The sequence below is a fragment of the Choloepus didactylus genome, chromosome 17 (assembly GCF_015220235.1).
Source record: "Choloepus didactylus isolate mChoDid1 chromosome 17, mChoDid1.pri, whole genome shotgun sequence".
Lineage (NCBI taxonomy): Eukaryota > Metazoa > Chordata > Mammalia > Pilosa > Megalonychidae > Choloepus > Choloepus didactylus.
Window position 1 is genome coordinate 5033757 of NC_051323.1, and position 12989 is coordinate 5046745.

At 42.8% G+C, this 12989-nt stretch overlaps 1 protein-coding gene across 1 annotated transcript in view; it reads right to left on the reverse strand.

Annotated features, from left to right (window-relative positions):
- RMND5A (required for meiotic nuclear division 5 homolog A) overlaps positions 1 to 12989 on the reverse strand; it is a 52944-nt gene that overhangs the window by 4627 nt on the left and 35328 nt on the right. The window contains exons 5-8 of the mRNA XM_037806808.1: positions 4515 to 4681; positions 3791 to 3956; positions 2662 to 2764; positions 647 to 801 (exon numbers count right to left, since the gene is read on the reverse strand). Of these exons, the coding sequence (XP_037662736.1) occupies positions 647 to 801; positions 2662 to 2764; positions 3791 to 3956; positions 4515 to 4681 (591 nt within the window). The remainder of the gene's footprint in view (positions 1 to 646; positions 802 to 2661; positions 2765 to 3790; positions 3957 to 4514; positions 4682 to 12989) is intronic.

Sequence of the window (12989 nt, forward strand, 5' to 3'; positions counted from 1 at the left end):
GTTTCTGAGACTGTATTTTAAAAGTTGAGCTCATAATCCATAAAAATTACAAATGCAGACACACTCTCTCTGAATCAGCAATCTGATGCTGGCAATTTAGTCTCGTATGCACAGGTCCTTCACTTTAAGCACTGTTTTTTAACAGCAAAAGATGAGTAACAAACAACGCTCAACAAGGAAATCATTAAGTTAATGTATTTCCACATGGTAGACTACCCTTGGCTTTAAAAAAGATAAAAAAAAAAAAAAAAAAAAAAAGAGAATGAGCATATAAGAAGACCTCCAAAACACTATGTGAAAAAAGCTAAGGAAAGCACGGTATACAGTATGCCACTATTTGTGTGAAAAAAGAGAGGACAATGTATCACCTACCCCCAAAATTAAAGAGTAGACACCCTCCACAAAAAGTCAACAGGTAAAAAGGCTTCCACATTATGTAAAACAACAACAACAACAAAAATCATACTTATAAATCTAATTATCAAATCCACAAATTAAAAGGACTAACAAAAGATCAGCTGCCACCCCCTACATCAAATGAACAGTTAATAAATCTGCTTACTTCTATGTCTAGCTACATTTATCTGTCCTCATTACTTCTCGAGAAGAACATTTTTTAGTAGCATTTAAGAAGTCAGACACTTACTTGCTACCATTAAACATTTTGTTCAGGGCATCTCTTGATATAATATGACCACAGACCAATTTCATGGGTGGATTGCTATCTGTCGTTTGCTGACGAAGAATGGGACAAGCAAATATTGAGTGATACCAGCACTTTTTACCGAGGTCCACTTCAATCTGTAAAAAAGAAAGTAAGAAAGGTTCTATTTCAGGAAGCCATCCACATGGTGCTATGCACTGGGCAGCAAAGAACATTTATCAAATCTCCTCATCTGAGTGGAACTCGGCACAGTCCTACTTTAACTCAAAGATGGATGGTCTCAGAGGTTCCAAGTATTGCTTCATGATTCTAAATTAACCTTCAAAGATACTCACAGCGCTACTTCTCAAACCAAATTCTGATGTCTCAGAGTAGAGCTGTGGGCAGAGCCACGTTCTGGAAGTCGAGCACGCTTGGAGATGGGTCGGGATGGGCCTGACTGTTCAGTGAGGTGACAGTTCAGTGCAATCTTCTTTAAGGCAGACTAAGCGTGGCTGACTTCCACATTAGCTCCCCAGGTTTTGTGCGTAACGGTCGACAGAAACGCTTCCAAGGGCTTCAAGAAGGACCCTTCCCAATCTGGGCACCAGACCCCATGATCCTTGTAATCAACTGCTTCCCTTATCAGCAAACAACAAATCAACCAACCCCACAAAATCACCTAGTGCACCGTCTGGCACACGACAGAGGCTCCACGAGTTATCAGTCTTCTTTGTGCTTTCTTTCCTTCTATATCTAAATGGCCATCCACATAAAAGTCCATTACCCAGACTCTTTCAAGAAAACTGACAAAGTATAACAGAATAAACCCAAGAAAAGATGACCAGGGCATCACCTCCACCTGCTTTACTAGTCTGACATAAGGCTTTGGGCGAACTCAGAGCTCAGCGCGCTCTGTCCTGGTGGGCAGGGATCAAAGAAGCTTCTGGCATGACGGGGAGGCTGCCAGCTTCTCGCAGGCACCTGTCTCAGCAGAGCGAGTAAAGGTTTACGTCCTTTTCACTTGCTCGAATGAGCAGCAGCCGAGCAGGGGTGCTGCTTGTGTCACCCACACTGAGGACGGGGAAGGCACCTGCACCTGTCATCAAAAAAGATTTCTGAGGAGAAGCTAAGGCAACCAGCTGACAGGGTCACCAGCTGGAGGAGCAAGGTAATGGCAGATAAACCTGGGCACAGGTGTGGCAGTGAAAAATCAAAAAGCCAAATGTGTATTTTAGCCCTTCGGGGCCTGTGACACACGAAAGCTTCTCTGCTGCCAGAGGCCTGGGGGAGACACATGCAATGACCTCTGCCACACCATATCACAGCCACACTATGACAGCCACAATTCACTGAGCACCTATCAGGGGCCCATATTATTCTAAGCACACCTATGTTAGCTCTAGCCTTCCAAAGCCCCATAAAGTAAAGGATGATCCCCATTTTAGAGATGAGCAAACTATTGCTCAGAGCAGTCAGAGCTGGAAAGTGACTGGAGGTGATATTTGAAAGCATGGCCCTGTCTGCTGTCACAGCGGACACACGGCATCGGTGGTACCCTGAGGATTTCAAGTGTTACAGGGCCAATCTTCAGGTTAACTGCTATGAGTTTATTTTAATTGGTACTAGAAAAATACAACCAGCAAACACCCATGATCTAATAAAGATCAGTGCTCAAGACAAAACTAAATCTAATTAAATTAACTCACCACTTTTATATTTTAAAAGATGACAGTATGAATGGTTTGTGAACGCTGCATGCAGCAGTGCTTACCACCCTCCCCACTTCCAATGCCTTCTTTCATTAGCTTTTACCGCCACTGTAACTGATGGTTATTTGGAGAAAACTTCTCCAGTACCTCCAAAATGTACTAGTTTCCCATTTCTATGGTTTAATAGAAGCCAATGGCTACAACAGCATTTCCTGGTTAAAAAGGAAGATAGGCATTTTAAACTTTTCACTTCCACATTGTTCTAATGAGAAGAAAAGTGAACAGTGAGTAGAGAATTGAACTCACGGGTAATTCATCTTTCTGGTTCCACACTCCAGTGCACTGCCTCTGTTCAATCACGGCTTTGATGTTAATTAGAGCTGGCAGCGCCACGCAACCTGCTGAGAAACTGGTAGAGCAGAAGAGGAAATGTCAGTACCAGACCAGGTGTCAGACTGCTTGGTCCAAGGAGACGTCAGTTCCTCCAGACACCACGTACCGAGGGCCTGGCTGCTGGGCAGGGCAGAGAGCCCTCTGCTTCACTAAAAGTGAACCCAGCCATTGCCATTAGAAGAAAAATAACTTATTTTCCCATCCCCTGCCCAGGCCCAATGGTATGTTTCCTATAGTTACTGAAAAACAGTTACTATTTTAAAAAAATTAAGTTCACTAAATAAACCTCACCAATACGGGAGAAATGCAGTAAAATAAAAAAAATACAAACATCATTTTTATTTTTAATATTTTTTTCATTCATTTGAAAAAAATCTGCCAAAAAACCTGAGCTTGTCTGTTAGTGATACCTTCAAGTAAAAATTGTGTTCTATGAAAAAAAGCAGCTAATACAGCTCATAATTTAAACAACACACTAGTTCTATTCCTCAAGATTTTCCTCAAGATAACTATCATACTTAGGCCTGAAGCAGAAGTGCTTTATGTATACATCCTATTTTGTCACACATAATATTGAAGAGATGTATAGGTCAAGGCTGAGATTTAATAAAAGTAGTCATTTTTAACACTTCATCATGAACATTCTCGAGTGAAACCAGCATTTCTGAAACTGCAAGTGTGTGGTGGTGAGGAATATGACGAGTACGTCGGGAGTTTGGTACCATTTCCCCAATTCATGCTAAGGCTCCGGCAGTTTTACCCACCACTGCTTCTGCACCATCCGTGCAAATGCCTACACAGGGGGAAATGCTCTCAGAGACCCCAGGGGTCACAGGTCATATTCTGAGAACTACTGTCCTAAAACTGAGCATCACTGCCAACCATGAAGACTCCAAGATACCAACTGCACTCCTGTTGTCAAGGTGCACCTGGCTGCCCAGGAGCAAAAAGGTTCCCTCTGCTTTAAACACCAAGAGCTGGATGACAAGGAGCTGCGTGGTGCAGTGCGCGTCTCAGGCGGAGGTGGCGCCCGTTCCCATACCTGACACTGAGGGGGGACTCCACGGAGAGCCCCAGCAGGGCACAGGCGTCCCGGGTGAAGATGTCACAGATGTCCGCCCACTGGTTTGCATCGAGCAGGTGGACATATGGTGAGTTCTCAATCCCTTGTCTCAGGTACACCAGGCTGCCCATCAAAACCTGAATATCTGAACAGGAGCATCAGCCGTTAGGAGGAGTGAGTGATCCCACTTGAAACAGAGCTCACCGACAGGTAGGAGGCTGAAAAAGGCAAGAATGCCCCACCTGACAGAGCCTCAAATAGTTTAACAGTGTCTTCTAAATTCTGGTCCTTGAGTTTGGCTTCTCTCCCCACCCCAAATGAAAGCAGCAGCATGGAGAAAGGAGGAAGCAAAGGCAGTATTCATGGAATACGGAACTGAGTTTTTATTCTTATACACAGGGCAGCATGATTACCACTAACCAGAGGTGTGGGGACACTGGCACACTCGGGCCGACACCCGGCCTTGGTACTGACACACTCGGCTCCTTCTCCTGTGTCCTCTCAGTTTAACACGAAATCCCAGATACCTGCAATGTCTCTGACTTTTCACTTTTGTTCCAGACCCATTCAGAGCTTTTTCTGAAGTGACCATCATCTACATTGCTTTGGTCTATCAGCAAATCATGTCTCAGGTAGATTGTTAAATTTCAGTGGTGGCTACTGCCCTCTTCCAAACACTGAGAACATTTGACTCCAGACTCACCTTTTTGATGATTTAGGGCAAACGGCTGAAAATTTTTAGCATACTGTAATGCTTCTCGCTGATTTGTAGTTCCACCCATTAACAAGCTAATAAAATACAGTCTGTGTAGCTTAAATTCCAAAGAGCTGTTCTGGGCTATGAGCATTTCTCGGTTTGATACCGCCCACCTAAGGAACAAGCAGAGAAGGAAAAAACAAAAGGATTTTAAAATGAATCAAGGGCGGAAACAAGGGTGTTAAAACTTGCTGGAAGTCCGGTAGCCTGAAAAAAGGGTTTGGTGTGCCACCCTGTGGCTGTCTGTGGTAACGTCAGTCCTCAAGCCCAGAGACTATAAAGAAAGAAGCTGTGACACCAACTACACCCAGAGATGTCCTTCAGCCAACAAAAGAAAAAACATTAATCCATATGACCGTTACACGTTTAGCAAGGTTTTAAACCAAGACAAGAATGACTCTGACGTATCTGGAAGTGCACAAGGCCACACTCGGAAGCAGGGGTCAGCCACAAGATTCACTGCCTGATTCCCTCGATCCACTACTGTTTTCCTGTTAAACCAGCCTGTTTACAGATGAACCAAAAACAAACCAAAGTTTATTTTTAAACTTTCATTAGCTGCACAATTCTGTGCTACTCACCCTGGAATAAAAACAGTAAACATACATATTTCCCTTCAATGTGCTTTCAATCTAACCAGGAGATAAAGCTTCCTAAACACCACATAGTGAACTGCACAGTGCCAAAAAGATCTGTAGAAGCAGAGTGCTGTGGAGGGAAAAGCACAATATTCACAATTTTGAATGAACCAAATTACGGCACTTGGACCTCTATGAGCATAAACAAGTGGAAAAACCAATCTTGAGCTGGAACTACCAGGTCAGGTGAGCACTAAAGTGGAAGAGTATACAACCAGCTTTAAAATAAATTTAGTGATCAGGTAGTAAAGTTGTGTTACTTTACTTCTCTAAACACAAATATTTCTCACCTAACCCAGTTAACCAAAGACCACTGGAATCTGAACTGGATGTGAATGATGAACTTTGAGTTCATTCCAAAACCCACAAGAACGAAGTGTTTGTAATCCATAACGAACCCACTGCCTGGAATGCGACTCCACAGAGCTGCAGGGTCACTGAACCCACTCTCCCCACAGGGGCTGCAAAGGTGTGTGAACCTTCTCTTCAGCCTGTTGGTTCCTCCACATCTGAAGAGTCAAATTACAAAGCTTCTTTGCCCTCAAAGTCAACGTGACTTTTAAAATATGAATTCCCTGCTTTGGAGATAGTGACTTGAATTTAAGTAAGCCTTGGATCCTCGCAGCACCCAGTCTGGGCAACCTCGCTGACACCAGGCAGGCCGCAGCCCTCAGTACCCAGAGCTCAGCACCCCCAGCCTCTGCTCGGCCAGGTGCCTCCCTGACCTCCAGTTCCAAGGCTTCCATTTAAATTAGGTCCTGCCTCCTCCCTCCTAAAAGCCTGACCACATTTTTCTACTAACAACTAAGGAGGGGCAGGGAGCTGGGAGCTTTTCTTTTTTCTTTTTTTTTTTTTGCCATGTCTGATTAGAAGGATATGTGCTAGAGTTTGTAAAATTAAAGAAGGGAACCAAGCAAGAGTAAATGCAAATTTTAATAAATGATGAAAGCAAACAAAAAACAGGGCCAAGTCCACAAATACCACAATTCACAAAAGACAAACAAACAAAAAAAAAAACAAAACAAAAACCAGTGTATCTCATTTTTATGGGGAAATGTTCGCAATACAATGTTAATTGGGAAGACGACAGAAAAAGCATGTATAGCACAATCCCAATTTTTAAGGGCAGCAGGGGAGGAGTCTGACATACAGGAAGAAAATAACTTTCAGTCACCTGAATTCCTAAGGGTAATGTCTCCAGGACCTTAACTAAAAATAACATCTTCAAAAGGTCCTGTATACAATGGGCTCACACCCACGGGAATGGATTCAGATTAAGAGTGAGTTTTTTGGAGGTAAGTAAGCCAAGCCACCACAAGTGGTCACTGAAATCTGTGCATACTGGAACTGTGCACAGAGAAGGCTGTCTACCGACCTTAACAGAGGAGAGAACATCACCTCAGAGGTAACAGGTTACTCTACAAAGAGAAGGCAAGCCCAGGATGGTACACAGAGAGAGACGGTTAGGGAAACAAAGTCAGGATGTCTATGGCCCATTATTACGAATCTTGAAGAATCAGAGAGAACAGGAAATTAGTTTTGCATTTCTCCCCAAGACCCCTGCCACTCCACCTTTCATTTTTGAGAGGAGGGAAAAGTGAAATGGAAAACCAAGGGGTTTGTACCAGGAGGGGTGAAGAAAGCAGCGAGTTGGCCGAGAGGATAGATTAGAGGCACCTGAAATGTGAAGAGTTAAGGGAAATAAAAGGCCCGCTGAGAACAAACAGGACGGCAGTGGAGGGAGGTGCAGGCCAAGAACACCACGCACACGGATTCGGGTAACATAATCTGTCAACCGGCACCACAATGACAGTGCCACCTCCAGGTGATTTAAAGCTGTTCCCAGCACATCTGTTTCCTCCACGAAGTCTGAAGCCGCGTGAAACTATCCCTAACCTAGATTCAAGTTCAGTTTTTGCCAAAGTACAAATATGAATTGAGTAGCTAAAAGTAGGCTGAAAAATTCAAGGCCCAGACCTCATTACCACCCTTTCTGCAATTTTCCTAATATTTCTCCATCCACAGAACTCTAGATGTTATTTATTCAAACCTCACATGGCTCTTATCACAATATACTCGGTGGTAGCTTCTGGTCTGCTGAAGGCAGCAGCCCTGCCTTGTTCACGTGCACCCTCTTGCTCAGAATGGAGGGCAGTGACAGAAGAGCACAGGTTAATTAAGTCAAAGACATATGGACATAAACCCTCGCTCCGTGGTACGGATCTGGGCAACCTGTTAACCTAATTCTCTAAAACCTGTTTCCTTACTGTAAATGGGTACACCTCAAAGGGTTATGGACTGGCACAGACACACACTCAATAACAAACTACTGGATGTGTGTTAACTGACTGAATGAACAAAGTCATATTTTTAGTAAGAAAAATTGTATTTAAAAGAGTTACTTGGGCACTTCCATGTAATATTCAGAGCCTCTGTGATTTTTTTGTAGTGCCAACTACAAAATACATACTGGGAATTATGACTATATGCATGTAGTGGTCAATTCCCTTCAAAAATTTTTAAGTTTTCTTAGCTAGAAGTTCACACTGAATTATTTGGGTATTTGTTTCACTGAGGAGGTATAAAAGTAGAAGACAGTCAAAACCTTGATCAACCTGTTATCAACCAAATCCAGAAAGTACAAAGCACACAACAAAAATGTTGATGCCACTGCCTACAAAGTGCTAGAGGACATATGACCAGAATTAAGAAGGAAAAAAAAAAAAAATCAGTTAAGGCCATACTGGGGAAGAGGATGCTGTATTCTGGATTGCGACATTTCTAGCAGAAAACTTTTGATTTTTAACCTTTAAAAACCAACCACCACTATACCACAAGCAGCAAGATAACTAAAGATTCAGTTAAATTATTGCTTTACTGTGATTTAAAAAAAGATCTGCTCCTAAATCTCCAACGTGGGCCATGGGAACAGTGTCAGCTTTGGAACCACTCCCTGTTTAAAGAAGCAGTGTAGACCAGAAAGATGACGCCTGGTAAGGTCATCAATGTCAGTTATCTGTGATCGCCACTGCAACTTTGGGGCCAATTCTATGAAGAGTCTCCAAAACATTATTACTCAGGCAACTAAGTTAGCAGTGACTCCCATCTACACAATTACCCAGCGGAGACATTAAGCATTCATGACCCTAACTGTCAGGCCTCTGGAAAGACTTGGCATATTGTTACTCCATATTTACAATTTCCATATTATTCCAAAATCATTAAAAACAAGACTCACCTTTGTAGTTAGCTGTTCAGGGGAGCCTAATGGGCAGCGTTAGGCTGTGTATCTATCAGCTCCTGCAATCTGCCAATCTGGGTTGGTATCTATTTCTGGTAATATTGAAATGAAATGCCTCCTGCCAATTCCCACAGCACACTCCACCCCAACCTTTCACAGCATTTTCAGAGGGTTCCAAATACTCTCTTTTCCTAGCTTCCTAAATTTAGGGCTTTCCCCGTGGGGCTAAAAGCTGACGGTCAGGTTTACTCCACGGTGAGGCCAGGGTCCCTCCATACTTGGCTGGACGTTATCAGGGACTGAATCAAATCCCTCAACAGCTCAGAGAAAGGCAGAAAGGACAGACACCAAAGGTCAGTCAAAACAAGAGATCAATACCCTCTAACTTTGCATTAGGGATTGAAAAGGGTAGCTGGCATACCATTTCTGAGTTATCTTTCAAATTACTGGAATTACTAACATTTCACTCATCTCAGAGTTGGCATAGTTCTTTGTCCTTCTTAAATACTACTTAAAAAATCAAGCAAAGGACAGTATTAAAACTATTTTAAAATGCTTCCATCTTGACACGGGGTTCTTGGCAATGCAGGAAATGGCAGGTGGCCTCCGTACTGGACAGCACAGCCCCACGGGTGACGGATTTGTTTTCAAAGCAGTTAACTATGGCACTGCCCTATTTATTACTAATTTCTCACCACAAACCCAAGAGATTTTATAAACCTGCACTACCAACAGATCAGCACTCTACAAGCCCCAACTGTGAAGTCTGTTCTCCTAGGTCTCCCTCTCCTCTTTTCCAGATGTGCGTTCTCCCTCCTGGCTAGTTTAGTCCCGTATTCTTTTATACGATTCATCTCAGGGACAGTTCGTTTCCATTTTCCCTTTCTAAAGAAGGTTCTCAATTCCTCCCTAATCACAGCTGCCTGCTCCTTGCTGACAACGCTCAAGTCCTTGGTGAGGACGTACTCAGATGTGATGGCCATGAATATTCTTTCTGTCCTAGAGTTCATATAAACTTCTGCCAGCAAACAGTGTAAAACAGACAGTAGAAAATAGTAGTATTATCATCCCCGATATTTTTTCCCTCCTTGCCTCTACATTCCATGGTGCTGTCTTCCCTTCTGCATCCTTTCCCCTAGGCACTTCGTTCCATTTTCAATTGGTTTCTCTTTAATAGAGCTGCCTTTTCTCCAGCAGACTTTGCACATGGGCAGGGTGAGTTAACTTATCCCTCAAGCCTCCTGTTCTGCCTTCTCAGAATTAAGACTCCCCTGCCCCAACCATTGCCCTGACTCCCCCCCCTCAAAAAAAAAAAAAAAAAAAACAAAAAACAAACCTCCAACCTGCCCAAGCCCTGATTCCTTTTTTCCACTGGCCCATCTATCAGAGCCTTGTTTCCTCTCTGGTTCTATGTGGCCATTAAAAATGCCTGAGACGGCAAGACTGCCCGCCTACAGGAAGCCACAACCAAGAATAAGAAAACAGACACCAGAAACTGCTTAATCACTGTCACCCTCATTCCCAGAGGTAGTCAGGTCTCCACCATCAGGTGGCTCTGCCTACCTCCTTTATTTCTAGAACTTTCCCCATTATGATAAACTGCATTGTATTCATGGATACTACAGTTTCTCTAAGTCCTGACCACAAACACCACCAAGAAACCACAACGGCAGCCTCTTCTCACATTCCTGTGTGGTTTTTATTTCTATTCCCACCGAGTCACCAGGCCTGGGAAGGGAGACCCACCATAGTTCAGCAGTCTAGCTGATACCATTTTTGGCTTGGCTCATCCAAAACCCTTCTGTGGTCTAAACTAACAAGATATTTTTTCTCTTCTGTGAAAACTTCTGTGTCTTCTCTCTCTCCTTTCTTTCAATCATTTGGCTGTTTTCTGTCCCCTTATGGCATTCTGCTGAGACAGGGAGCCCACAGACAGTGGTGAGACACTCCCGCAGGCACGGGGAAACAGTCTCCAGCCTCCGGTGGGAGCAGCTCGCAGCAGGGCCCACTGTCTTAAAGGCTGTCAGCCGGGCCAGAGAAGACACCTTTGCCAGACTGAAGGTGTGAGCAGACCTAGAGAAGATCAACCTCACTCATGAGATAAACGCAAAGTGAAAACAGGAGGTGCCCTTCCTTCCTCTCCCACATACTTATCAGATCTTCGAAGATTTAAAAGGGGTTGGAGGGGGTGGGGGAGAATCCACTGTGATAGCAAGGACAGGAACCAACCCGACTCGGACCTACCCTCTCTATTAATGGCAGGGCTATATTTGGAACAACCTTTATGGAGGGCAATTTGGTAATATCAATCCTAATCTTAAATGCACTTTGACCCAACATTCTAGGAAAGTACCCTACAGAGACAGTTGGGCCTGCTCAAAATAAAGTGCAAGAGATATTCACTGCTGCAGCATTTATAAAGCAAAAGATTAGAAACTACCAAATGTCCACCCATAGGAACTGGTAAAGTAATAGTAGGGTATACTCCCTAAAACAGAATCTAAGCCTTAATTAACCAAATAAGTAAAGTTCTAGATGCAGTGATACAGGTAAATTTTCAATGTTAAGTGAAAAAAACAAGATACAGGTCAGTGTGTATAGTATGCAACCATTTATGCATAAAAAGATATACATAATACACACGGGCTTAGAAATGAATGGAATATCTCTAGAGGAACACACAAGAAAAAGGTTGATGGTGACTGCCTGGTGGAGGGAAGTTAGGTGATTGGGAGGCAGATTAGGGAAAAGATTTTTCACTGTGTACAGTTTGTATCTTTTTGGGCTTTGCATCTTGTCCATATATTACCTATTTCAGCTACTGCTGACTCAAAACTCAAATATGGAGGTTTTGTACAAAATAATGTTTTAAAAACGTAAATCAGAAAAGGAAGGCTGGTGTCTTAGTTTGCCATGGTTGCTGTAACAAAGTTCCACAGGCTGGATGGCTTAAATGCAGGAATTCATTGTCTCTCAGTTTTGCTGGAAGTCCAAAACCAAGGCATCAGCAGGGCCATGCTTCTTCTGAAGCCTGCAGGGTCCTGATGGTGGCTTGCAGATAATCAGTAACTCCAGTCTACTGGATTAAGGCCTGCCCTGATCCAGTTTGGTCTCATCCACTTTCCAGAACAATTTCCTCTGTTCCAACCCCATGCTCAGCAAGCTCAGATGGAATTGTCTTCCATACAGATCTGGAGGAACCACTGCAGCCCCGCACCCTCTTCTTTTCCCTGTGGGTGTGCCATGACGCTTCCTCCCCACATATACAAACAGTAAATCCTAGGCAATCAGCGGGGATTTGCCCCCTTTTATCTGAAACAGAATTCCCCAAACTGGTATCCCACATTTCTCACCTTTTGCAAAATGAATTTTCTGTACCTTGCCCATGAGGGATGCTCAGTAAATATCTGCTTTGCATCCACCAGTAATAGGCAAGAATTGGAAAAGTCTGAGTTGTGGTAATGGAGATTTCTATTAAACTACTGTTTTCCATTTTATAGAACTCCAATTTTGTGGGGTTTTAATAGGTGTTTGGGGCAAAAGAGGAGGAGTTCCTTGGTCAAATATGCATGGGAATCACTGGGCTATACAAAGTTAAATGAGCTTCTTTACTTTAATGAGGATCCATTTAATATGCTGAAGTGAATCTCTTAGAGAAAGATACTATGGGAATATTATATGTAGCATCTCCCATATATTCTTTTGTCTCCACATCCTTTTCTCACGGACAGTTTGGTGCTTCCTCAGAAAACGAACATTGACTTGCCCTCGACCCAGCAACTCTGCTATTCAGTTATATGCCCAGAAGATCTGAAAGCAGGGACACGAACAGACACCTGCACACTGATGTTCACAGCGGCATTGTTCACAACTTCCAAAAGATGGAAACAATCAAAGAGTCCACCAACAAATGAGTGAATAAGCAAAACATAGTATACACATACAATGGAATATTATGTAGCAGTAAGAAAGAATGAGGTCCTGAAGCATGTGACAACACAAATGAACCTTGAGGGCATACTGCTAAGTGAAATAAACCAGACACAAAAGGACAGGTATTATATGATTTCACTAATATGAACTAACTAGAACATGTAAACTCAAAAGTCTTAAAATGAAGAATATAGGTTACCTAGAGATAGACAGAAGTTAATAGAAGGGGGAGCAGTTACCTATTATGTACAGAATTGTTAATGGGGTTGAACTTAAATGCTTGGGAATGGAAAGAAGTGATGGTGGCTCATGACTGGGATTATAAGCAACAGTGCCATACTGTAGTTGAATTTGATTGAAAGTGGTTGTTTAAAGTCATGTATGTAAATAAGTTCTTGCATGAACTACTACAAGTGTAAAAAAAATAACAGAAATAGAGGGATATGTGGAAAAAAACAAGCTATTGCAAACTGTGAACTATAGTTAACAGTAATACTTCAATATTCTTTTATCGATAGTAACAAATTTACTACACCAATACTATGGTATAGTAACAATAGGGGGGAACAAGGGATATGGGAGGATTTGAGTCTTATTTTTTATTCTTAT